At 39.9% G+C, this 25,140-nt stretch overlaps 1 protein-coding gene across 2 annotated transcripts in view; it reads left to right on the forward strand.

The window, feature by feature from the left end:
- Positions 1-25,140, forward strand: part of CABLES1 (Cdk5 and Abl enzyme substrate 1) — a 161,042-nt gene that overhangs the window by 106,884 nt on the left and 29,018 nt on the right. For both annotated transcript variants that reach the window (XM_069099778.1, XM_069099777.1), the window contains one exon: positions 24,415-24,511. In XM_069099778.1, coding sequence (XP_068955879.1) covers positions 24,415-24,511 — 97 coding nt within the window. The remainder of the gene's footprint in view (positions 1-24,414; positions 24,512-25,140) is intronic.

Consider the following 25,140-nt stretch of genomic DNA (forward strand, 5'->3'; position numbering starts at 1 on the left):
GTGTAAGGGAGTGGGGGAAGCCACCTAGCACAAGATCTTTAGGTACAGAACAACTTTCACCCCTGCCATGTAAGCTTCCTGGAGCAAAGCTCTGGTCAACATGCCCTAGTTACAGGTGTCTAGCTGAGAGTTAAAACTGGTGAGTATTTATCCGTGATACTAGAGGTTTATAGAGTCTATGGATAGTCATTTCTTGAATTCACATATTCTACACATCAGGATTGTGTTACGGAAGAAAAACTTAGTACATAGAACTGTAGTATGTAGAATGTTGGAGCCATAAGGGACCTTAAGATCATTTAATCCAAATCTCATTATTTTGCGTATGAGAAAATGAGGCTTAGAGGAGTTAAGTGACTTGCCCATGAGAAGTCCATTCTTCCTTGTGAAAAATATGAAATAGTAATTTTTCTGCAATGTATTTTGTCATAAGTATTTTCATTGATGGTCCAAGAAAATCAAGAATGTAATTCATCAGGGGACTGGAGCATGGCAAAAGGATTAAGACATTTATGCAGAAGCCTAGTCTTTGAAAAAAAAAACAACAGATATTTCTGATTACTGATAATGACTGTGTCATTGAACATAACTGGGTCTTTCTATTAAATATAGAGAAATAAACATTCTCACAATAATTAAAATAGTCACGTTAATAAAAATAGAATAGCTGGTGAGAGCATTAGACAAGACTGCCTTACCACTGGGAAGGTCTGTGTTTCTTTAAAGCTCAGATTCTTTTTTGTAGTTGGGACAGAGGACTGTCCTTTCCTTTTCCAGAGGTAACCAAGACCCAGAGAGTTTATATGAGTTTCCTGAAGTCACACAGCCAGTCAGTGTGACAGAGTTAGGACCAGAAAACTGAAGTGTCCAAACTGCCAGCTCAGTGCTCAGAAGGACACCGTTCCTCTCAGGGCTTTTGCTGCTGTGGTTGCACGTAAGTCATCATGCACCCACCGAACCAGCCTAGAAAACCCTGGATAGAATAAGAATTAATGGGAAATGTGCAACTCCCAACTTCCAGGAAGAAAAATCTGTAAGTATGGAAATGAAAAGTGCAGTGAATTTATTGCATTGATAGCAATGGAACCATTTCTAATATTTTAATCTTCCTACCTGTGTTTTTTTTCCTTTGAATTTGGTATCAGAGCTTCCAAAGTCCAAGTTGCATGAACCTTCCTCCCTTTTGTGTTCATGGGCTATTGGAAGCTATAGCAGAAGGCTTAAGACATCTGTTTAGGTCAGTCTAGAAACAGGTAGTTGGTACAGTGGACAGAGCACTGGGAGATAGGAGTTCAAAACCAGACTCAGACACTTGTTGGCTGTGTGACACTGGTCAAGTCACTGATCCTCAGCCTCACTTCTTCAGGTGTAAAATAGGAATAATAATAAAAACCAGGGTTGTTATGAGGATCAAATGGAAAAAAATATTTGTTAAAAAGTGCTCAGCACAGTGCCTGGCATGCAGTAGGTGCTTAATAAATGCTTACTTTCTCTCCTCCTCCCTGGCTTCCGTTAGTCAGTAAACATTAACTAAATGCCTACTATATGCCAGGTAGTATGCTTAAGCACTTGGCATGCAAAGACAGGCAAAAGATGGTTCTTGTTCTCTGGGAGCTCAAAGGCTGATGGAACATCAATACCTTCATTTCATTCATTCATTCATTTATCTGTCTATTTATTTGTTTATTTGGAGGGGGGAAGGTAAGGCAATTGGGGTTAAGTGATTTGCCCAAGATCACACAGCTAGTTAAGTGTGTCAAGTGTCTGAGGTCAGATTTGAACTCGGGTCCTCCTGCCTTCAGTGCTCTATTCACTGTGCCACCTAGCTGCCCCCATACCTTCATTTTATAGATGAACTAAGGCCCAAAGACATTAAATGACTCCCCAGAGGCCCCCTAAGTAATAAGAAGCATGTTGGATTGTTCAGCTATTCACTTATGTCTGACTCTCCGTGACCCTGTGGACCATACTGTCCAGGGGGTTTTCTTGGCAAAGATAGTGGAGTGGTTTTCCATTTCCTTCTCTAGTGGTTTAAGGCAGAGGTTAAGTGATAAGAAACATGGCAGAATTCAAATCCAGGCCTTTCACCTCCGAATCCACTGGTTTTTCTTTACTGCCCAGCTAGCACTTAGTAAATTACCATGTTAAAGAATGTGTGCCTGTCATTCAGAGAGCGCTGCACTGTGACTGAGGAAATCTGAATTCTAGCCTTGATTCTCCTGTTCACTATCTGTGTGACCTCAAGAGAGTCATTTCACAGAGTTCTGAAGCTGGAAGGAATCTCAGGGGTCATCAGTCCATGCCTAAAAAAAGAGTTGTGAAATACCAGATAAGTGATTGTCCCGCTTCCCGTTGAAGCCCTCCAGTGATGGGGAAGTTACTAGCCCATGAAGCAGTCCATTCCACTTTTGGACAACCAGTTTAGTTCTTAGGAAGTTTTACCTTACATGGAGCTAAAATCTTCCCCTAAGCAACTTCTGCCCATTCCTACTAATCCCTTAGATTAAGCAGAGCAAATCTAATTACTGTTCAGTAGTGTCCACCTCTTTGTGACCCTATTTGGGGTTTTCTTGGCAAAAATATTGGAGTGGTTTGCTACTTCCTTCCCTAGGTCATTTTATAGATGAGAAAATTGAGGCAAATAGGGTTAAGTGACTTGCCCAGGGTCACAGAGATAGTGTCTGAGACCAGATTTGAACTCATGAAAACGAGTCTTCCTGATTCCAAGCTCACTGCTGTACCCACTACACCATCTAGGTACCCCTAGTTCCAAGCTACCCTATCCACTACAACACTTCAAGTGTCTAATGTCCTGTTTGAACTCTTGAAGATGAGTCTTTCTGACTTCAGGCTGCGCCACTGAGCTGGCCCTCTTAGCCCTTCAGACACATGAAGATAGCTATCATGGCCCCTCCTAAGTATTTTTCTATACTCAAAGGACATCACTGTTGTAAGACATAGTCTCTAGTTTCTTCACCACCCTGGTCACCCTTCCAGGAGTGCACTTTAGTTTGCCAATGCCCTTCTTAAAATGTGGTGCCAAGAAATAAATACAGTGCCCAAGATATGCTCTAACCAGGGTGTAACTGGCTCCTCCCCCAAGCCATACCATATACTTGTATGAATGAGTCAGAAAGGTTGTATTAGTGACCTTACCAGCATATTATCACTGGGCCAGGGAAAGGGATGCTTACAGTTGTCCTTGAAGGACTAAAACCTTGAGAGGTTATAATCACCCAACACAGCCTCCATCTTTCCTCCTGACCAAATACTGATCTCTTGGCCTTAATTTTCTTTCACTCTTACAACAAGTTTTCTTCTGTCTTGAATCTCTTGAGTATTAGCCTTCCAAAGAAACCTTTCTGTTAACTCAGCCACGGTCTTCGGTTTCTTCTTTCTTGGATTCTAATTCAGACTCTTTCTCCAGAAGGTTTGTTCGTACTTAGCTCATATGTATTAACCTACCCCTAGAAGTCTTGTGACATTAAACATATAAATGCATCCTAAGATTGATTCATTGATTGATTGATAATGCTAGCATCTTTGGCTACCATGTCTCACTGTTGACTTCTATTGACCTCAAAACCCACTAAAAGCTCAAGGGCTTTTGTACCCAAAGTCTAGGCCTGCCTCTTCCTTCATGCTGTGCTTATACCATTGCTTTTTTTAATCCAGTGTAGGCTTTTACATTTATTCTTCTTGCATATCATTTGATTCAAGCAAATTGTTGTAGTCTGTTGACATCCTTTTGGAATGAATCAAATGGCCTTTGTGATCCTTTGAGCTAGGTGGATTTAGAAATGGTTGAATAAGTGGTCGCTCCTAAAGAGTGGCGGATTGATATTAGTCCTAGAGCAGGGTTGTGGGGAACCTGAAGCCTCAAGGCCACATGTGGTCTTCTAGGCCCTTTGGTTCAACCTTTTGACTGAGTCTAAGTTTTACAGAACAAATTCTTCTCTTAAGGGGGTTTGTTCTGTGAAGTTTGGAGTCAGTCAAAGGGCCGCACTTGAGGACCTAGAGGGCCACAGGTTCCCCACTCCTGCCCTAGATGGACATATGTAAGAGAGAGCCTGTACACTTCATCCTTGGCCACACTTTGTGCCATCCATCCACACACTTGGTAAACTTATCACTCATGATTTCATCTAAGTCATTGATAAAAAATGTTGAAAAAACAAGCCTTCCACCACCACTCTGCTAATTTTGCGAATGAGAAAACCAAGGCCCAGAAATGTTAAGTGACCACAAGCACATGCAAAGCGTACTTCCCCTTAGAAGTGCCAATGGTAACACTTCTCCCAGGGTATGCCAGCACCTTTGACTCAGTCACTGTGCATACCTACATATGTGACTAATATAAGATCACACTTGTAGCAGGTAGCAGAGTTGTAATTCAAATCTATGTCTCCTGAATAGAAATGCAGGACTTTTATACAGCAGTATTCTTTTCCTCAGCCCCATCCGCCTCTCTCCATCATATCCACAAGGATACCACAAGAGACCTGTCAGATACTTTGCTGTAATCCAATGTAATGTGTCTATACTATTTTAAAAATGTATTTATTTTTAGTTTTCAACATTCATTTTTACAAGATTTTGAATTCTAAATTTTCTCTCCCTCTTCCCCATCCCAAAGACGGTGTGCAGTCTAATAGAGCTATACATATACAATCATATTAAACATATTTCCACTTCAGTCATGTTGTAAAGAAGAATTGGAACCAAAGGGGAAAACCACAAGGAAGAAAAAAAAGAGAGAAAATAGTATGCGTCAATCCTCATTCAGACTCTATATAGTTCTTTCTCTGGATGTAGATAGCATTTTCTATCATGAGTCTTTTGGAATTGTCTTAGATCATTGTATTACTGAGAAGAGTTAGGTCTATCAAAGATGGCCATCGCACAATGTTGCTGATACTATACATAGCGTTCTCCTGGTTCTGCTTACTTCACTCAACAACAGTTCATGTTAAGTCTCCAGGTTTTACTGAAGTCCACCTGTTCATTTCTTATGGAACAATAATATTACATTCATATACCACGACTTGTTCAGCCATTACCCAATGGGTGGACATCCCCTCAATTTCTAATTCTTTGCCACCATGAAAAGAGCTGCTATAAATATTTTTGTGCATATGAGTATTTTCCGCATGTTTTATGATCCCTTTGGGATACAGACTTAGAAATGGTATCAGCACTGTTTTTCTGATGTGAAATTGGGGACCAGAGAGGTTAACCAGTTTGCCTCATAGAAAGCTAGACTCAAAGTTGGCAAGATAGCTATGTCTTCTCTTTCTTGACCCAATTACAGGTATAATTCATTAGAACAATGTGCCTATAAGCCATTTTTTGAGAATTAAAATTGTATTGCTAGACTAGGGAGGGATACAAGCTATTTAAAGGAATGCTGTTGTGAATTTTTCTACAAAATGAAGAATGATGTTATAAAGTGATTAACTCCCCTAATCCATTTTCTGTTTGCACAGGAATCTAGATTCTATTCTTTCATATTCTGAAGCTCTGTCACTGTCAATGAGATTTAGAAACAGGGCATTCCTTTGTCCCCTGAGTTCTGAGGGTCATGTACCTACCACATAGGTGACTCTCTTGGCATCCCTTGAGGTTTGTTCTGAGCTTGTTTCTTTTCTGGTGAATACAGGGTTTCACAATAGCAGCTCTTAAATTATTTAGTAAGAACCATATTAGAAAATTACTTATTAGGAAATTAAGAGGCAGTAGCCTCAAAGCCAGGAATTTAAGAATACCTAGGAGGAAAAAATTGCATCGATTGACGCAGTGTGTTTCTTCTCTAAAAAGTCAAGGAAAATAGGATGAACATTTTATTTTAAAGTAAAAGTCTGATATCTGTTCATAATTATTGTGCATTTCCCTGGGAGAAATTAAACATTTTGCACCAAATGCTGCTCTTGGTCCTTATGGTATTTAAGGTTTAATTCTCTGGCACCTAAATCTTTTCTGAATACAATCAGTGATTATTTGCCATAAGAACTTAGCTCAGTGATAGAAGCAAAGCATCAAATTACTGATCTTAACTTTGTATGTCTTTCTGAAATTAAATTCAAATGGCTAAGAGCTTGGGCTCTAAACTCTTTGTCCCATTATTTCCCTATTTTTTTTCCCAGAGATTGGGACACAGAAGCATGTGATATTTTCTCCTTTGTGTGACTCAGAATCATTTAATTTAAAATTCAGTGGCACCTGGCTTTTGCAGATGCAGTGTGATCTTTGTTTACCCTGCCTTGTATCTCATACTCAGTCTATTAGAGCTTTTCCAAGTGTATTTCTTAGGTCCAAAATTAAAATATAGTATCGTTTTAGCCATATATGTGTAGCCCTCTCTTCCCTACTCCCTTTACCACCTCCTTCCCATTTAACATTCCTCCAAGTTCTAGAACGAACAACCATAGAATACTCTTTCCCAATCATTCTCCCCCTTCTAAATTTATATATGTTGAGAGTGTTGATGATGGTGGAATTGAAATTGCTCCTGAAAACATCACCCAAGTTTGGGGCATGCTTTGGGTCAGCATCCTTCAAAACCACAGCTAAAAACCTCAGTTTAATCCAGTGTTTTGCCAAACCAGAGAATACATTAACTTAAAGTAAAGGCATTTATTTAAATAGAATAACAACCTAAATAACAAGGAAAAATCCTCCCCATATACAAAGGGAAAATTCTCCCACAGATTCCCATGCCACTTGTAGTGAAGAGAAATACATGTAAGGAACTTGCATAGCCCAAACAGCTCACATGCCAGGGGCTTCATCCCAACTGGAATACTTTGCTGCCTGTGAACCTAATGCTTATTGCTTCCCCACAGAGCTGCTGTCCTTCTGGTGTCTAGTGTGCTAAAGTGGGAAGGCTATTGCATTTGAAGTCAGAGAACCTGGGTTCAAGTTCTGCCTTTATTACTAACTACCTGTGTGATCTTTGACAATTTGACCTCTCTAGGTCCAAGCTTACTCAGCTTTAAAATGAGGGGGTTAGACTAAATAGTCTCTGATATCCCTGTCATCCCAAGAGCTGTGAGCCTATGATTCTGTGATCTGCTGGGCTACTTTTTCTACTCAGCTTTGAGATGTTGACCTCATATACTGGCTTGCTTTCTCTGATGTGCTGCTGCCCAGTGAGCTTTGTTTACCAAACCTATAGTTGCCATGTACCTTTTCTTAAGGAGTAATCACAAGTCTTTTGTGAGATAGCATCAACTCTTTCTGAATCAGTCCCACAGCTACACCTAGTCAGTGCAGTAACAGACTGGCAAGTGACATCTCTCTTTTATTCTTTATTGCTTCCTCAGCAGCAGCTCCCTTAAGTCTACCTCATGTTTGATTTGGAGTGAGTAAAATCATTTCAACTACCATCATTCTGCCCGACAGCTAATGTCAAAGCCTTGAAAGTTACCCTGTAGATTCATTTAGTGAGACTAGAGGTGATAGGGTACAACTGCTGACCTTTGTCCTGAATTCTTATAGTGGCATTCAAGTCCCTGCACTCTCTCTATATATCCTGGATTTACATAAAGCAAAGCCTATGTGTAAATTGAAGGTGGCTTTATACAAAGGGAAGGCAGCAAATTGCCCAAGCTTCGTGTTCTAGGAACTGGCATAAAACAGAAAATCACAGTCCATAAAACTCCAGTGTCATCAGATCTAGATTAAAATTAATTAGTAAACGTTTAACAAAATAAATAAATACAATACCAAATAGATAATGTTAATTTATAGTTTTCTAAATCAATATACCACCAGCTGAAATCCATTTCTATGTAATTTTGGCACCACTGTTGTAAAGTATAGCATTCCTAGACCATCTCAGTCCTTTGGAAATGGGGTAGAGCTCTGTAGTCTAACTGTGATCACCTTTCCTATATGTGTGTGTGTGTGTGTGTGTGTGTATATATATATATCCCTGCACTACTGGTCCTTAATTCAGGCCACAACTTTCTGCTTTGGATTAGTATATTAAAAAGGCAGGATAAGTAACTTGCCTATTATTGGGATGTTCAGATGGAACACTATGTCTAAGGGGACATCTCTCATTTATTCTCAGTTTCAAATAGCCTTTTTTTGCATTTTGGAGAGGGGAAAGCAGAGCAATTGGGGTTAAGTGACTTGCCCAAGGTCACAGGCTAGTTTTGTGTTAAGTGCCTGAGGCCAGATTTGAACTCAGGTCCTCCTGACTCTGGAACTGGTGTTCTATTCACTGGGCCACCTAGCCGCCCCTCAAATAGCCTTTTAGCTCAGACTCCTCCTAATCATCACCAGAAAACAAGATGAACTGTATTCCATGGAAACATCAGTATAAGTTAAACAAGCGAGCAAAAATACCTACAGAAGAAATGCCAACTCTTTCAGGAAATGAGGAAGTCACTTCTGGGCTCATGGACAAATAATCACCAAAAAGGAAATATTGGGAAAAGCTTACTAGGAGGTAATGAAGAATCAAAGGAATTAAATCTGGGAAAGAGGAATCCTCAGAATTATAAAATTAGAGTATTTCAGAGCAGGAAAGCACTTTAGGCATCATATGTCTGAGCCCCTCCTTTTCCACGTGATTTGGAGAGAAGGAATTTGCTCAGGGTCAGACGGTGAGTTACTCCTTCCAGACCTGTCCTGATAGAGCAGACCTCTGCCCAATTCAGAGCTCTTTACCCACCCATGCACTCTAGGATCAAAAGTCGATTAGTCTTCTTACTTGCCTTTCTTGTTGTCCTTATGAAGAGTTGTTATGCACAATTCATGGTTCTGAATCTTATAGTTAATGGTAAGAAGCCATTCCAAATCCTGTCTTTGCGGGGAGGAAAGCTCCTGACCATTGTGGACAGAACAGAACAATGCAGCAAATGTTTTCTTCTATGTATATATTGCCTGCAAAGGATTGTCTGTGCTAGGCAACAGGAATACAGAGCCAAAAATGAAAACCAGTCCCCACCCCTAGAAGAGTTTACATTCTGCTGAAAGATATGGTATTACACAGGTGAGTACAAAATAATTTTAGGAAACTGAGAGTGCAGAGAGCTGGGGAGAAAGGGGAGATGGCATCTGATCTGAGCCCTGAAGGAAGCTCAGGATTTTAAGATATAGAGGAGAGTCTAGTCCAAGGATGGGAGGCATCCAGTGCCAAGGCTAACAGTTATTTTTGTTGTTCAATTGTTCATTCAGTCCATAAGATCTTCTTGGCAAAGATACTGGAGTGCTTTTGCCATTTCCCTCTCCAGTGCATTAAGACAGAGGTTAAGTGACTTGCCCAGGGTCACACAGCTAGTAGGTGTCTGAGGCTGGATTTGAACTCAGGTCTTCCTGACTCAAGGCCCAGCAATCTATCCACTGAACCATCTTGCTGCCTAATTTTAGTATTACATCCTCCCAAAACTGTAAGCACTCTTCCCATATCAGAATTGTAAGTGATCCTAATTGTTGAGAAGGTTTCCAGCCTTAAACTTTCCTTCTCTCGACTAAACTTGCTATGGCTGTGCTGAATGATTTCCCAGTAAGCTATGATTTCAGCTTAAGGTCACTCTTCCAGAATTCTCCCAGCTCTGGAATGCTTTCCAGAATTCTCTTCTTACAGAATTCCTCACTTCTTTCAAGACTCAGCCCAGGTGGCCCATCCTACAGGAAGCTTTTCCTGATCCCCTTATTAGCTGATGCCCTCCCCATCCTAAGCTATTCTATGTCTGTGTGCCTGTTAACATGTATTCCCTCAGTAGAGTGTCAGCCCATTGAGGACAGAAGCTGTTTCCATCTTGTCTTTTGATCTCCAGTGCCTTGCACGTTTTTGTTTTTCTTTTTGAGTTTGAACCTATGATTTCATTAATCCTGACCAAGAAACTATCCCCGCCAATGCAGACTGCTTGGTGCCAATGCAGACTGCTCGGTAACGGTCCCCCAAGGAGCTGTGTGGGGGACTGGGAGCTTAAATGATTTGCCCAGAGTTACAAAGTCAGTATATTTCAAAGGCAGAACCAGGACCTCAGGTCATCGTCACATTGCTTTTCAGTGTAATCATGAGAAGTGCTTTTATTTAATAAGCGTGTATTGCATTAGATTAAATTGGGTGATTTCATGAGTGATGAAAACCTCTCTGAATTTAGATAAAGGACCAATGTGACATCAAGAGCTGTATGGAAGGGAAAGTGAAAGGATGCCAAGGATAGACCTCACCTCCATCAGAATTTCACATCAGTCACCCCTACACTGATGGGGAAAAGGAGAGGAAATTTTTCTGCTTCCTCCCCTTTTTTGACATCTCCTGTGCAGCAGCCCAGAAGACAAACTAGTTCTGTCTTTCAATTGCTTAAAAGACTCTTAAAGGCTAGCCTGGGGATCCAGTCTTGGCTACATTACAATAACATTGTCTCTGTGGGGAAAATGTCAACAACTGACTTACAAATTATGGTTTGGAAAATAAACAGTAAAATGAAAATTGCCTACATGGTGGGCTGGGAGGAGTGGTCAGGTTGTGCCCACACACCTTTGTAGACATGGCTACCCTCCCTGCCTTTCACAGGAAATGAAGCATTCACTAATGCTCGCTCTCGATTATTTTGCCTGGAGCACATCTCTTGGAAGACAGATGAGACCAGAGCATGAAGTAAGGTCATGGAACTCTCCCTAAATTTAGAGATTATAGAGAAAACCATTCTGGATGATTCTGTAAGGGAGGAGGGAGGAGTAGAAAATGAAGGTTCTTTGGAGATGGGACAGATGAAGCAGAGCAGGGCTTAGGAGAGGAGAGGAGCATTCTGAGAGCCATCCAGGTGAATTATTTACGCAGTCACTTATTCATTGGTTCATAGCACCTGGTTTAGCTATTATTGTTCATCTCTAGCAATAAACATTACAGACCCAATTATAAATCAGTAAACATTTATGAAATGCTTGTTATATGCTAGGTGTTGAAGAAACAAAGACAAATGAATCAGTCACTTCCCTCAAAGAATTTCTATTTTACACACACACACACACACACACACACATAATACATATATACAGACACACAGAGATAACATGTACACCTATATTAAAAAAACAAGATGATGACCCAAGATGGCCCACCACTAGAACAAGGTGTTCTTTGGAATTGTTAAGAACTTCCATATGTTTACATCCTGAGTATTTGGTACCCAAATGTCAAGTTGGGTCCGTTTCCTGAATGTTTATCACTTTGTGACATAGGGAACAGTGACTTCTATTCTTAGAGAGAGTCACCAAGCATGAATGCTCCCTGCCTGGCCTGCAGCAGGCCCAGACAACCCCACCCACTTCCCCCAGAAAAATCTTTCATCGTGGTGGAAAATTACACATTCACAAATTGTGTTTCTTTTCTCACACCAAGTTCATTCCCACACAGAGGCAAATTCTCGGAGTGACCTCATGTATGAATCATGCAGCTATCAGGCTGTTTATGGGAGCTTGCCTTTAGAACAGAGATTTTGATGTAAGCTGCATTAAGACAGTCTCATTGTTTCCAAGTTGCCCTTGGGTTAGGTATGGCTTTAAGACGAAATGCTGACTGTGAGAGAAGAAGGATTGCCCAGCTAAAAGGGGCTTTTATTCCACATACTTCCTAGTAGAATAAATGTCAGCCTTAGGTTTTGGTCCATTTACTTGCTTTGTACTGTGGCTAGAGCATCCAACTGGCCTTGCAGCCGTGGAAGAGAGCAAGACTAGGCCCAAACCAAGCCAAGATGTGAGATACCACCTGCCAGGGTAATAATTGCCCCTGACATTTCCTGAAGGGGCAATAAGTGAGACTTGTTAGATGTGCAAAAGGAGAAGAAGTAGGAGGTTACCTGAGTTCCTGTGAATGTAGGATCCCTTAATTAAAATTAGTCCCAAAGCCGGATTTCATCTTCTAATCCAGTTTCCTAGCTTTGGTTGCTGTGCAGCAAATCTCTTCCTTTTGAAGGTTTCAGAAAATCTAGTTAATATTTAATTGGCTTTTAAATTATTCACAAGTCACAGTGTTTCGGCCATTGTCATCTAAAGGGCAGTTGCCCAGCAGAGCCCCGTGTTGAGACCCACAGGTCTTATGCCCAGAGACAATCACTGCACGAGTTGGTTCACGTTCATCTGACCAAAGGGAAGTACCCAGTTTCAAGTTATTAGATAACAAATGTTATCTTTTTTTTCTTCTATAACATTCCCAGGTGTTTGAGAGGACATAGAATAAGTATATTGCCTTAAAAGATCTGGGCAGAATTTCCTATCATCTCCAGAATCTTTGGGTTGTAGTTTAGACTAATTCCATGAATTTATAAGCTCTGTTTTTGTCATTGTTTCTCTAGCACTTGGCATGGCACCTGGCACATTAAAAAAATGTTTAATAAATGCTTGTTGCTAAACTGAATTGGTGGTCAAGCTTTCCAACAGGACAGTTAGCAGGTGATTTGGCTAACGTTGGGCAGAGAGGGAATACAGAAACATCTCATTTACATTTATAAATTCACGTAGACCAAGCCTATATAGAACAATGTGGGACAGCTAGGTGGTGCAGTAGATAGAACAGGCCCGGAGTGAGGAAGTTCTGAGTTCAAATTTGGCCTCAGACGCTTACTTAGCTGTGACCCTGGGCAAGTTGCTTGACCTCTATATGCCTCAGTTCCTCATCTGTAAAAGGGAGACACACTGGAGAAGGAAATGGCAAACCACTCCAGTTTTCTTACCAAGAAGACAGTCCATGAAGTCACATAGAATTGGATATGACTGAACAACAACATAAAAAAAAGTTTAAAAAAAAAGTAAGTAAAGGGAGGGGAGAACAGAGTTTGCAATTGTGGAGTTAATGTCAACTGAAATAACCCACTTTGGAAAACATGAGTATTTCATCTGTGTATCTGATTTGAATCAGTTCTCACTGACACACCACTCTCTAGTAACCCATCCTCTTTCAAATTTCCCTGTCTCTGTTGAAGGCACCACCATCTTTCTCTTCAGCCAAGCTCATAATCTCCCAGTCATCCATGAGGCCTCACTTGCCCTGCAGATTCATTCTCTAACAGTAGGAACCTCAAAGGCTTCCCCAGTCTGCTAAACAAAAAAAAATGCCCAAGAAGTTTTAAATCCCTTGAGTTACCCATCAAAATACACCTGTGGGTAACCACCGAAATCTGTTCCCCCCCCCCCAGGGAGTTTGAATATCAACTAACCACCAATTCATCTTCTCTGAAAGTATCTGCATATAATAATGGAGCTTCCAAAGTACACAGAATGAGAATAGTCTTGCATTTGCAGGGACATTTCTGAGACCCTGAAGAAAAGTCTAATTTCAAGAGATTAGTTAAATCTTCAAAATTAATCCCAGATCCAGATCCCCATTAACTTTGATTGAAAGTCTTTCTCCCCTCCCTGAAGCTTGACCTCACCAACACTGGGGAATTCATGCTGTTCTGGCCAAGTGATTTGTTTTATTTTTATACACCATTTTAGGGAGAGATCAGAACAATGGCCTTAGAAAGAAAAATGCAAAGATTTTATCACTGCACCCTTGGGAATTCCACTTAAATCTGTCTCACTGGAGCTTTCTGAAAGTCTTTTAGCTAAGTGCACGACATAAAGTTCACTTCAGAAAGTGGCCCAGGACAGACAACCTGACCGCCAGTGAGTTGAGGCATCTGACTGGTTCTGCTGCCGGCTGGTTGCATGACCCTGGGCAGATGGTTTATCTCCCAGTTATCTCTTCAGCAATATGAGAAGAGTACACAAACATCTATCAAAGCACCAGGGTGTCACAGTGAAAGGTTATATTAATTCACACCTAGAGAAGTAAATAAAGTTTTTGTTTTACAAGGCAATTCAAATTTGGCTTGTTTTTCTTCCCCCCCAAAAAAAAATTCTTAGGACTCCCAGAAAAAATCTGTTGTCCAATCCTCCCAGTTACTGAGTACTTTTCCTTCTACAAGCAAGGTTATGTTTTATTGTCCATATGCAGGTTGCAGACCACTACCAGCCTCAGTAGAATATAAACTCCTTGAAACCGAGAATTGTTTGCTTTTTATCTTTGTGTTTCCCAAGGCCTAGCTCAGTGCCTTGCCAAGAGTAAGTAGTTAATAAGCCTTTGAGTTAAGGAACTCTTGTTCTCTTGATATGCTATTTATTATTTTCAAGTTTGGCATCTCAGAGAGCCCCAGATCATTTTTACATAGTGCTTTATGGTTTGCAAAGGCTTTGCCCCATAACAACCTTGTGATGTAGCTCGTACAAGTAGAGGATAGCTAGTGGGTGCTATAGTGCAGAGTTCTGGGCCTGGAGTCAGGAAGACTCGTCTTCATGAGTTCAAATGTGGCCTCAGACTAGCTGTGTGACCCTGGGCAAGTCACTTAACCCTGTTTGCCTCAGTTTCCTCATCTGCAAAATGATGTGGAGAAGGAAATAACAAACCACTCCAATATCTTTGCCAAGAAAACAACACAAATGTTATCCTCATTTTTCAGAAGAAACCAGATCTCAGAGAGGTTAATTCTTTTGCTTCTCAAACTCAGATTCCAACTCATTGGAAGTCACTGTGGGAGTCTTCTGTTGCAAACATATTCTTGGAGTCATTTTGGTGTATTGGAGAAAACCCTGGATGCAGAATCAGAAAGAACAAAGTTCAAATTGTACCCTTGATGCTTATTAATTAGTTTTGCAGCCCTAAGAAAGGCAAAACTTCTGTCAACCTGTTTTCTTATCTTTTAAAATGGGGTTCATAATATCACCTCCTTCATGAATTGTTGTGAGGGCCAAATGAGAAAATATTATAAAGTGCTTTGCAAACCTTAAGAGACTACATAAATGTTGGCTATTATTTTTTTTAAGTATCTAAGAGATGGGAAGGACCCTCCTTTAAATTCACCAGCCAAAAATTACTAGTTAGGTTTTCTTTAAATAGCTTGTGAATGGCCATCCTTTAACTACCTGACTCTTTGTAGCTGAAGTTGCTACCCCTACAATTCCAGAACATGTTAAACATCAGACCTAGAGAATTGAATGTCTTTCTATTATAGTAATATGCAATTTTACAGCTTATTCAGATATGATCAAATATTAGTTAGATTGCGGGGGAAGATAATGGATGTTTTTAAAATAAACCTTGTAGTCCAACAGATTTTTTCATTTTTTTTTCCCTTAATGTTCTCAAATAATAAAGAGCTGGGGGAAAAAAAATTCTTCGTGACTTGTTATAGCCAAAGACTTGGCCCTGAGTGGTGAGCCTCTCAGCCCCTAGCTAGATTGGTCCTTGTAAAGCAGGCAGTCACTAAGGACTAGAAGCCTTTCCAGCATTGTAGAAGCTACCAGCGCTGAGGCCTCGCAGGCATAACTCAGAGAACTCTGGGTCACCTCCATGAGGAAAGACATTGATCCACCCCTTTCTTTTTACAAAAGGTGAAAGAAAGGCTTTTAGAGCCAAAATGACTTGGCCCCAGGAGAAGCAGAGGCCAGATTTAAACTTAGTCCTTCCAACTCCAAATCTAATGTGCCTGTTCCATGACAGCAGACAAATTTCTTTGTTTTGTTTTGCTTTCATTTTAAATTCATTTCTTCATTCTAATGTCTCTGAAAGGGAAAACCAGCAGATTGTAAGCCCTATGAGGGGCAAAGACTGTCCAGCACCTTACATGGAATAATCACCAATTTTTTTCAATGAATGGAACAATTTAAACTTTTTACATTATCACTCAAGCTTTATAGTGCCTGAGACTATTATTATTATTAATACTATTATATATTATATTATATATATATTATATACATTATAGTGCCTGAGACTATTATCATTATTATTATTAAGATTGTTATTTCAGTGTTGGGATAAATTTAGATTGAGCTTCGTTTTCCAATTCATGGGTCATAAACTAAACTCAGAAGGAAGTCTACTGAGAATTTATATAGGAATCAAGATTGGATAGAATATATAGGGCAGATGTGGCTAGGTGGCACAGTGAATAGAGCACCAGCCCTCGAGTCAGGAGGACCTGAGTTCAAATCCAGCCTCAGACACTTAACATAAAAACTAGCCATGTGACCTTGGGCAAGTCACTTAACCCCAAATGCCCTCCAAAAAGCAAAAAAAAAAAAAGAATATTTAAGGGCAGATGAGAAGGCAAATAATGACTGCTAAATTCTGTGCCTGGGGTGATGGGTCAGATATAATCCCATTTCCCTGACAGTTCCATGTCTCTTGGTGCCTGACCTGATACTTTCTTTTAGGAAACAAGTGTAGCCATAGAGTGTGGAGAGGATGATGGAGTGGGCATCTTCTGGTTCAGATCCAGCCTTTGACATTTTCACTCTTTATGACCATGGACAGGTTGCTTCACCATGATCATCAGTCCAACAAGTTTCTTGTCAAACTCAAATGAGACAATGTGTATGAAAGTCTCTGCCATCTTTTTGTTGGTATATGTCAGTTACTATTCTGCATTGTTTCCAGCTCTGCTGCTAGCTGTGTGACTCTAGGCAAGTCGCCTAAACTTTCTGAGCCTTGGTTTTTATCATCTGTAAAGCAAGGAGGTTCTGTTCAATGCTTTCAGTGACCTCCTCCAGCTCCAGGAAAGATCATTCATTTTCCTGTGGAGATGTGTCCAGGGTTTGTTTGTTTTTAATGTAAAAGCACTAGAACAGCATCAGCAGAGCCTTTGGTAAGCTGATTTCCAAATGGATTTGATAAAAAGGGGGCAAGGAGCATTCACCCCACTCTCACCATGAAACATTTACAGCTCTTAACAGGCTAGGCTGCTGAAAGCCCACAGCTCCCATGTAGCGTCCTTAATAACTTGCTTGCCAATAAAATTTTCAAAGTAGGAAGTTATGGGTAGATAGTATTTAAAGAACAAAGTCTGGGTACAGAGATAGTTATATGAGAGATGTTCTCAAAAAGTTGTTTCATTCCTGATAGATCATGATAGGGACTAGAGTTGTGATTTCATTGGGCTGAGACACCTTCTTCTAATGCAGTCAGCAGCTTCTCTACAATGTGCAGTCTCAAATAGAGTTGCCTAGAACAGGGAGTGGTTACTCCATGGGCTGAAGTTGAACTCAGGTCTCTTGGGCTCCAAGGCCAGCTCTCTATCTGCCACGCTGCTGCTGTTGATCAGATAGTGTTGATAAATGACTATTTTATTTTTGTACTCTGCCTTTATTATTTATATAATGTCATGTAGAGGTTTGGAAATTTAGAGACGTGGGTTCAAGCTCTAGCTGGAAAACACACTAGTTGCTTGACCTGTTGTTTTTGTCCATGTTTTTGAAGAGAACCAATGACTTTGGGAAGGTAATGTCTTGACTTGCAAGTGAATTAGATTTAAGTGAGACAGGGCTGTGCAAAGTCACCAGCCTCACTCTCTCCTCCAGAGCCTTCTGGGTCCAGTGGCCAGATATGGATCAGGATGACTGGACATGGCCCTGGATGCAGTGGGAGACCTTGGCCTTTCTAAGCTAAGGTCTTTAACAGGTCTCAAAAGTTTGTCTGAGGCAAAAACCATTCAGTGATTAAGGCCAGGTAAGAAATGAGGCAAAAAAAAAAAAAATGGTCTCTCTTTATCTACCAAAGAAAAAAATCAGTCTGGGAGGGGAAGACCCTCAGGGTTTCTGGCCAGAACAGAAGCAATTTCTCTTTACCTAGTTGTTTTACCTCTAAAGACATTAACTCTCTGAACCTCAGTTTTCTCACTGGTAAAATAGGGGTGGTGATAATAATAGTTCATCATTTAAATGGTCCTGGAAAACTTACAAAGTACTTTACAAATATTAACTCATTTGGGTCTCACAAGCACCCCATGAGAAAGGTTCTTAAAATAAATTTTAAAATCAACAAACATTTTAAAATAAAGTTATTTTAAAATAACTAAAATTATATATAAAATAAGTAATGAAAATTATAATATTGTGGAAATTATAGGGTAAATAATAAGTAAAGTTATAATAATAAATTACAAATTTATATAAAGAAATAAATTTACATAATATATCATTACATCTAATATGCCATGTTATATATTAATTATAAAATCATATTATATCATATATTAATATTAACTATAAATTATCTAATTTATATTTAATATATAATTTAATTACAAATTTAATAAATTAATTTATTGTATTTAATTATATAATTGTGTATATGTTATATGATGTATAATAACATGTATATTAATGTATAAATTAAATATAAATATATAAATAATAAAATAACAAATAAGATTATTTTTTAAATGAGGAAACTAAATTTAAGAAAAGTTACATGACTGACTTGCTAAGGTCACACAGATAGTAATTGTATTTAAAAGTTTTTCTGACTCTGAATCCAGTGCTCTACCCACTGTACCAAGCTATCTCCATATAAGAGAATGGATTAGATCTGTGATTTCACTGGCATAGGGAATTCCATGCTGAGGGAACTCTCTCCACCAATGCAGATCAACAACTTATAGGCACTTAGAATCCCTTGAGCACTGACAGACTGAGTGTTTTTACCAAGGTCACACAGCTAGTGTGTGTCAATGGTGAGACTTGAACCTGAGGTTTCCTGGCCTCCAGGCAAAATCTGTCTCTACTACACCATGCTATCTCTCTCTAATGATGATGCTCATGGTGTTGGTGGTGGTAATAGCTGTTATGTATGGAGTGCTTTAAAGTTTGTAAAGTAGTTTATACATATTGTCTCATTTAAGCCTTATAACAAGCCTTTGAGGTACATACCAGAAGTACACTCTCCATTTTACAGATGAGGAAACTGAGGCCTAGCCAGATTAAATCATTGGTATTTGATATGAAATGACATGGTGTTTGCACTAAGCTCCTTCACAGAGTCATAGTGAAGAGGGCACTTTATAAAACCTTATTAAAGTACTACAGCAGTGTGAGATTCAGCTAGTGTCATGAAAATAGAAATATCTAAATAAAGAATAAATGGGAAATTCCAGCTTTGGTGTGAAATATGGAGGGACTTAATTCTTGCAACAGACATCACAATTTATTTCTCCATCATGTTTACATGTAGCAGGAAACACCAGCAGGGCATTTGAAAAACCAGTTATAACTAAGAGTTCATCTTTCATCAAGTGAGTCTTGCTCCCTTGGCCATAAACCATGGGAGTTCCCTGCTATGATATTCTCTGGGCATGATTTCACTGGATTTTATATAAAAGAAAAACATTGAGGATAGTTTTTGGTTATTGCCAATTTCATTTATTTTGTGGGGGAGGAGGGAGAAAGGAAAATGAGAAAAGAACTCCAATTTAGGTTTTGTTGGTGATTATCTATCTATTTTGAGTGGTGAGGTGACCAGAAGGCTACATGTACAAGGCTGTTCCAGAGGAGACCACCAAGTTAGCTGGAAATTAAAGACAGATGAAAACAAGTGAGTTGGAAAATGCCCATATTCTTTTCTCACAGTTGACATAAAATGCCTCAGATAGGAGTCAACATGGATCTAAGGCTAATGACACATTTCACTTCTGCTTATTTGGTTGTAATGGATAGAGAGCCAGCCTGGAAAGCAAAAGACCTGGGTTTGAATCTTACCTCTGAAACATACAAGGTGTGTACTAGCCTACATAGGTAGGCAAAGTTTCTCACCAGGGGTATTCTTACACAAGTGAAATCATGGGTCTGATTCCTATCTCCTCCTACCCTCCATTCCTTATTCCCTTATTCTCCCAAACTCCTTGACTGTATGTCCTCATATTCCCTCCACACCAAAGCCATATATACCTTACACGAAGAAGCAAGAAATATAATTTCAAAGATGAAAAAAGTAATTAGGAGTTTGGAGTTTTGTTGGGGGATGCAGTTTGAGGTGGAAATCAGGTATTTTGAATTTTATGTGGAACAGCCAGATATATGTAGAAACATGCTTTGAAATGATATATATTACTTTGTTAATTCCACTGTTTTCTATCTGTCATGGGTGTTTTGTGTGTCTTTATCATCTTCCCTGGTTCTTTTACCTTGTTAATGTGTGACTAGATGCCGCCATTCATTCTCCTCCGGTGTATTACCTGTGATGTCAAGGGAAAGTGAGAAAGGTCCCCAGGTCACGACCATTGCACCCTCCCTCTCTTCACAGAATCATCTTTTACCTTCATTCAATTCTGTGGCCTTCTTTTTGTTCCACAAACAATACACTACATCTCTCAGCAACAGGAATTTTCTCTGTCTCTCCTGTCTAGAATGACCTCCTTCCTCAGCTTCATCTGCTGGCTTACTTTAAGTCCCAAAGAAAATCTCATCTTTTATAGGAAGTCTTTCCCAGCCCTTCCTAATTCTAGTATTTTTCCTCTGCTAATTATTTCCTGTTTATAGTTTGTTTATACATATTTCTTTACTTGCTGCCTCTCCCCCATTAGATTATAAACTCCTTGAGGGCAGAGACTTCTGTTGCCTCTATTTGTATCTCTAGAGCTTAACACAATGCCTGGCAGCTGCATGTCTGTTGACTATTCTGTTCAACAAACATTGACTGAGCAACAAACTATTCAGAAGAATTCTCTTCCAGTCCTACTTTCCCCAGGAAGCAAGAACATCTTTCCAAAAGGCAGCATTAAAAAGCACCCTCCCTAGATGTAAGGCAGTTATAATACCAGTCTCTAGCACCTTAAAATTCAGGAATAAAGCATGGAGACATTAAAAGGCAAAGAATTCTTAGAAATTTCCTCCTGGATGGACTTGTAGGAGGCAGTGGAATTTCCTTGAATATTGGTTGGGCCAGAGTCACACATGGCTATCATATATTAAAGGGACCATTATGTGTCAAGACTTTCTGCTACAAAGCTAGCAGTCTATCCACTGGGATGTAATTTCTCAGATTAAAATAATATATTGAAATTTTTTTAATGCTATATGTCAGCCATCTTGTTTTGTTCATTTGGATGCCCCTAGAAGGCATTGGGAATAGGTGAATAGTAACCATCGCAGAAGGGCGTGTGGGTGTTAAATCAGCCCAGAAGTAGACCCTGAATTTTTGTTTGGGTTACAATCACTAGTTTATGGCACTCCCTAACTGCCAATGAATAGATTTATTATTTAGTGGTAGTCAGTTCCTGTTAACAGCATATGAAATTAAGGAGATAAATCAGTATAGTAAAAAGATGTTGAGCCTCAGCTAATGGACTATTTGTTTCATGCAGTGTTTGATACAAAGAAATGCCAGTTTTAGGTATTCAGATGACCTAGGGAGGTTGCTCAGCTCCTCCAGCCAGGGCCTCAGAGGACACTTCTGTAACTTGGATGAGTTGCCATGAATCCATTAAGCATCAATTAAACACTCTTTATATGCCAGACTCTGTTAGAGATACAAAGAAATTCCCCCTCCAAAAAAATCATCCATTCTTCAGCTTTACAGTTTTATATATTTGGTTTACCAAGGGCTGATCAGATTCTGGGGGACCAGTTAAACAAGACACTCATTTATTGTTAATTTTGTTGTTGTTCAGTTGTTTTCGATCATGTCCAACTCTTCATTACCCGATTTGGGATTTTCTTGTCAATTACTGGAATTATTTGCCATTTCTTTTTCCAACTCATCTTGCAGATGAGAAAACTGAGGCAAACAGGATTAAATGACTTTACCAGGGTCACACAACCAGTAGGTGTCTGAGCCCAGATTTGAACTCAGGTCTTCCTGACTTCAGACCGCTGTACCACCTAACACACATTTATATAGCACTTACCTTCAAGGTGGGCATTTTCTACATTTTATAGATGAGGAAACTGAAGCTCAGAGAGGGTAAGGGATTTGTATAGAGCTGCAAAGCTATGAAGTATAAGGGCTGAGATTCAACCACAGGTCTCTAGAATGCCATTTTGTGACTTGCCCAAAGACACAGGGATATGCGGGTGGGGCCATGACTGGAACCTCCATTCTGGCTCTGCTACTTTTTTACCTGCATGACTTTGGACAGATCCATTTTTAGGCAAGTTCACCCCTCTGGGCCTCAGTCTCCTCATTTGTAAAATGAAGAGGCAAGACAAGATGAACTTCAAGTTCCCTTTCAGCTCTAAATCCCCTGATGATTTTTTTTTAATCAGCTGCCAGGAATGAAGTTCATGGATTTGCGTACAATCGTTTCTTAAATTCTTGTTTTCTATGTATTTGAATGTTCGTTTTTATTAACAATTACTAAGTTTAGAATAAGTTTTTAAATAAATCCTTGGACAGACCCTCGATTCAGCTAATTTTACATTATACCACCCAGTTCCTCTGTTGAAAATACAAGAGAGAAATAGAGAATAATTGAAAGAGTTAGATTCCAGTGGAGGCAAAAAGGAACACGGGTAAGAGGCCAGACTTGGGAAGCAGCAGTGGTGTGTGTATATATTTTTAATTTAGACGTTAGCAAGCATCAACCAAAATGAATGCTTCCATATAGAAAAGAATAAGAGGATTGTACAAGAAACTGTGGATCTATTTCGTACAGCTTGCTTTTCTTTTTTTAAGTCTTTAATAACTTTTTCAGGTGTATAATGAATTCAGCTTTTTAAAGTTATCCTGCTTGTCTGTGATTCCTTCTGGCCTTTCTTCAGTTCCTCTTAAAAACAATAACCAAAAAACCCTGCTTCAGTGACCCTCTGTTCTTTCTTTTCTTTTTCTTTCAACAACTCTTTCTCTAGCTCTCTTCTCCCCTCTCCAGCTGTCATTTGGAGGGGAGAAAAATCTTTGTAACAAATATGTATAATCAAGCAAAACAAATTCCCACATTGGTCATGTTCAGATTTGTATTCCTCCTTCTGTACTTCCTTGGTCCACATATTAACATTATCTAAGTTCTGTTGTATTTATTTTGTTAAATATTTCCCAAATGCATTTTAATCTGATTCAGGCTGTACTGGGCCAAGTGTTTGGAGACCTCTGTCTTAAAACCTCATAGCTTTAGATGTGTAAGGAACCTTAGAAACCACTAGACTTGTCCAGTTCCCTCATTTACAGACCAGGAAACTAACTAACAGTAGTTAAATAATTTGCCCAAGATTATATAGGTAGTGACAGGCAGAATTTGAATCCAAGTTCTTCAACTCCAGAGCCAGAATTCTTTCTATTGTACTTTTTCCCATCTCTCTCCCTCCTCCCCCCTTTCCCTCTCTATTTCCCTCTCTCTGTTCTCCTCTCCTCTTTCTTTCTCACTCTCTCCTTCCCTCTCTCTCCCCTCCCTTCCCCATCAGTCCTCCTCCTTTCTTCTTCCTCCTTAACCTCTCCTCTCCGCACAATTCATCTGACCCTGGTATCCTATTTGCTACAAACATGGCGGATGACTTTCTTATATCATAGAAGCCTCCCTGTACTTTTCAACAAAAAAAAAATGCCAACTTGGATTATTTTTAAATAACAAGTATCTTTGAAGAAATGTTTTTCGATGTAGCAGCTCCAAAGAGACCTTTAGCTGGTCATTTAAATAGCCCTTTGTGAAAAGAGCCCTAGAAAACCAGCCCCAGGTAACAAATGGAGAAACAAAGTTGACTTGTAAACATCTGAAAAAAATAATAACGTCTATATCAAGGCACTCGTTTTAGAAATAGGTCTGGCAAGAGGTTTTAGGAATAATTTTTTCCTCCTAGCTAATAGCAATAAAAAGGATAGCAAGTGGTTCATTTACAAAATGGGAGGATTGAACAAAGTTCCTTCCAATTCTATATCTATAATCCTACATCTGTTGCCAAAGAACAGTGAAACTGATCATCCCTTGCTTTAGAGAAGGTAGGTTGACCCGGTCCTAGAGAGATCCTTTGGCAGTGGCAGATTTTTTATTCCTTATTATTTGATCAATTTGTTCCTAGAGGTCAATTAATAAGCATTTATTAAATACCTACTGTGTGTCACTGTTATAAGCTCTGGAGATACAAAGAAAGGCCAAGAACAGTGAGTGCATGGTCTAAGAGAAACTTATTGAAGTGATAAGGGACACTTAGATTCTCAGTATGACTTCCCCTTGGAGGCTTTTTGGTTCGGTTGATTTTCTTTTATTTTGGAATGGTTAAAATGTCAGTGTACAGAAGAACCGATACATGGGCAACTAGGTGGTGCCATAGTGCACAGAATGCCAGTCCTGGAGTCAGGAAGACTCATCCTGAGTTCAAATCTGGCCTGTTACTTCCTAGCTGTGTGACCCTGGGCAAGTCACTTAACTCTATTTGCCTGTTTCCTCTTCTGGAAAATGAGCTAGAGAAGGACATGGCAAAACACTCCAGTATCTTTGCCAAGAAAACCCCAAATGGGGTCATGAAGAGTCAAAGACAACTGAACGACAACAGAAAACTGAACCCAGAAAACTTTGTGTTGCAAGAAGGAGAAAAAAATGACACCCTGTTCTCCAGGATGCACTTCATTGCTTTTTTGGCGTTGTATCACAAGCAGCATGGAGGCTGTGTTGGGGGTGGACAAAAGCATTTTCTTTGGCTCCTCCTCTCCAGGGATATGAAATTGGACGGAGGACGACAGTCTGCTGGAGCTGTGAGCTTGAAAGAGATCATTGGCCTTGAAGGCGTAGAGCTGGGAGCAGACGGCAAGGTGAGAAAACTTGGCTTTAAATGATGAGTTAACACAGGCTCATCCTGCTAACAAGGACGCTGGCCGTCAGGATAGGGTCTGGGATGCCTAGATAGTAGCAAGCGGCTCGAGGGGGAAAGGGAGAGAGGAGGGACAGATGCCTGAGGTTTCCATCTGAGGCTCTCCCAGTTGTGCCAGCAATTGTACAGTCCACCAATAATTTCATAGCAGCATGGTTTGAGTTCCCAGAGTAAATTATTTCTCTTCCCCCTGCTGTTTACAAGAGTGTTCAACACATCCCAGGAGCTCCCCTCCCCCTTAACATGCCACACTTGAGAATGTAGTGATTAGTGGTATGAAGACATTCATTAAGTGTTAATGCAAGCAAGTGGCATTCCAGCTGCCTTCTTAATGTCAACTCAGGAAATGTGATACTCAGGCTCTTTTTTTGGCATTCCCAACCATGTCCCTGAGAGGCTTAGCAGTACCTCTGACTTCACACAGTAACAAGCACCAAGTGGAAGGGCAGCCGAATTCTTCCATCACCACTGAATCAGAGTGTGTCAGTTGGGACTGCCAGATGGAAAACTAGGAAGAGGGGAAAGAGAGAGAGAGAGAGAGAGAGAGAGAGAGAGAGAGAGAGAGAGAGA

This window comes from Petaurus breviceps, unplaced genomic scaffold (assembly GCF_028583685.1).
Source record: "Petaurus breviceps papuanus isolate PSGF00001 unplaced genomic scaffold, PetGlider_PUasm1.0 38, whole genome shotgun sequence".
NCBI lineage: Eukaryota > Metazoa > Chordata > Mammalia > Diprotodontia > Petauridae > Petaurus > Petaurus breviceps.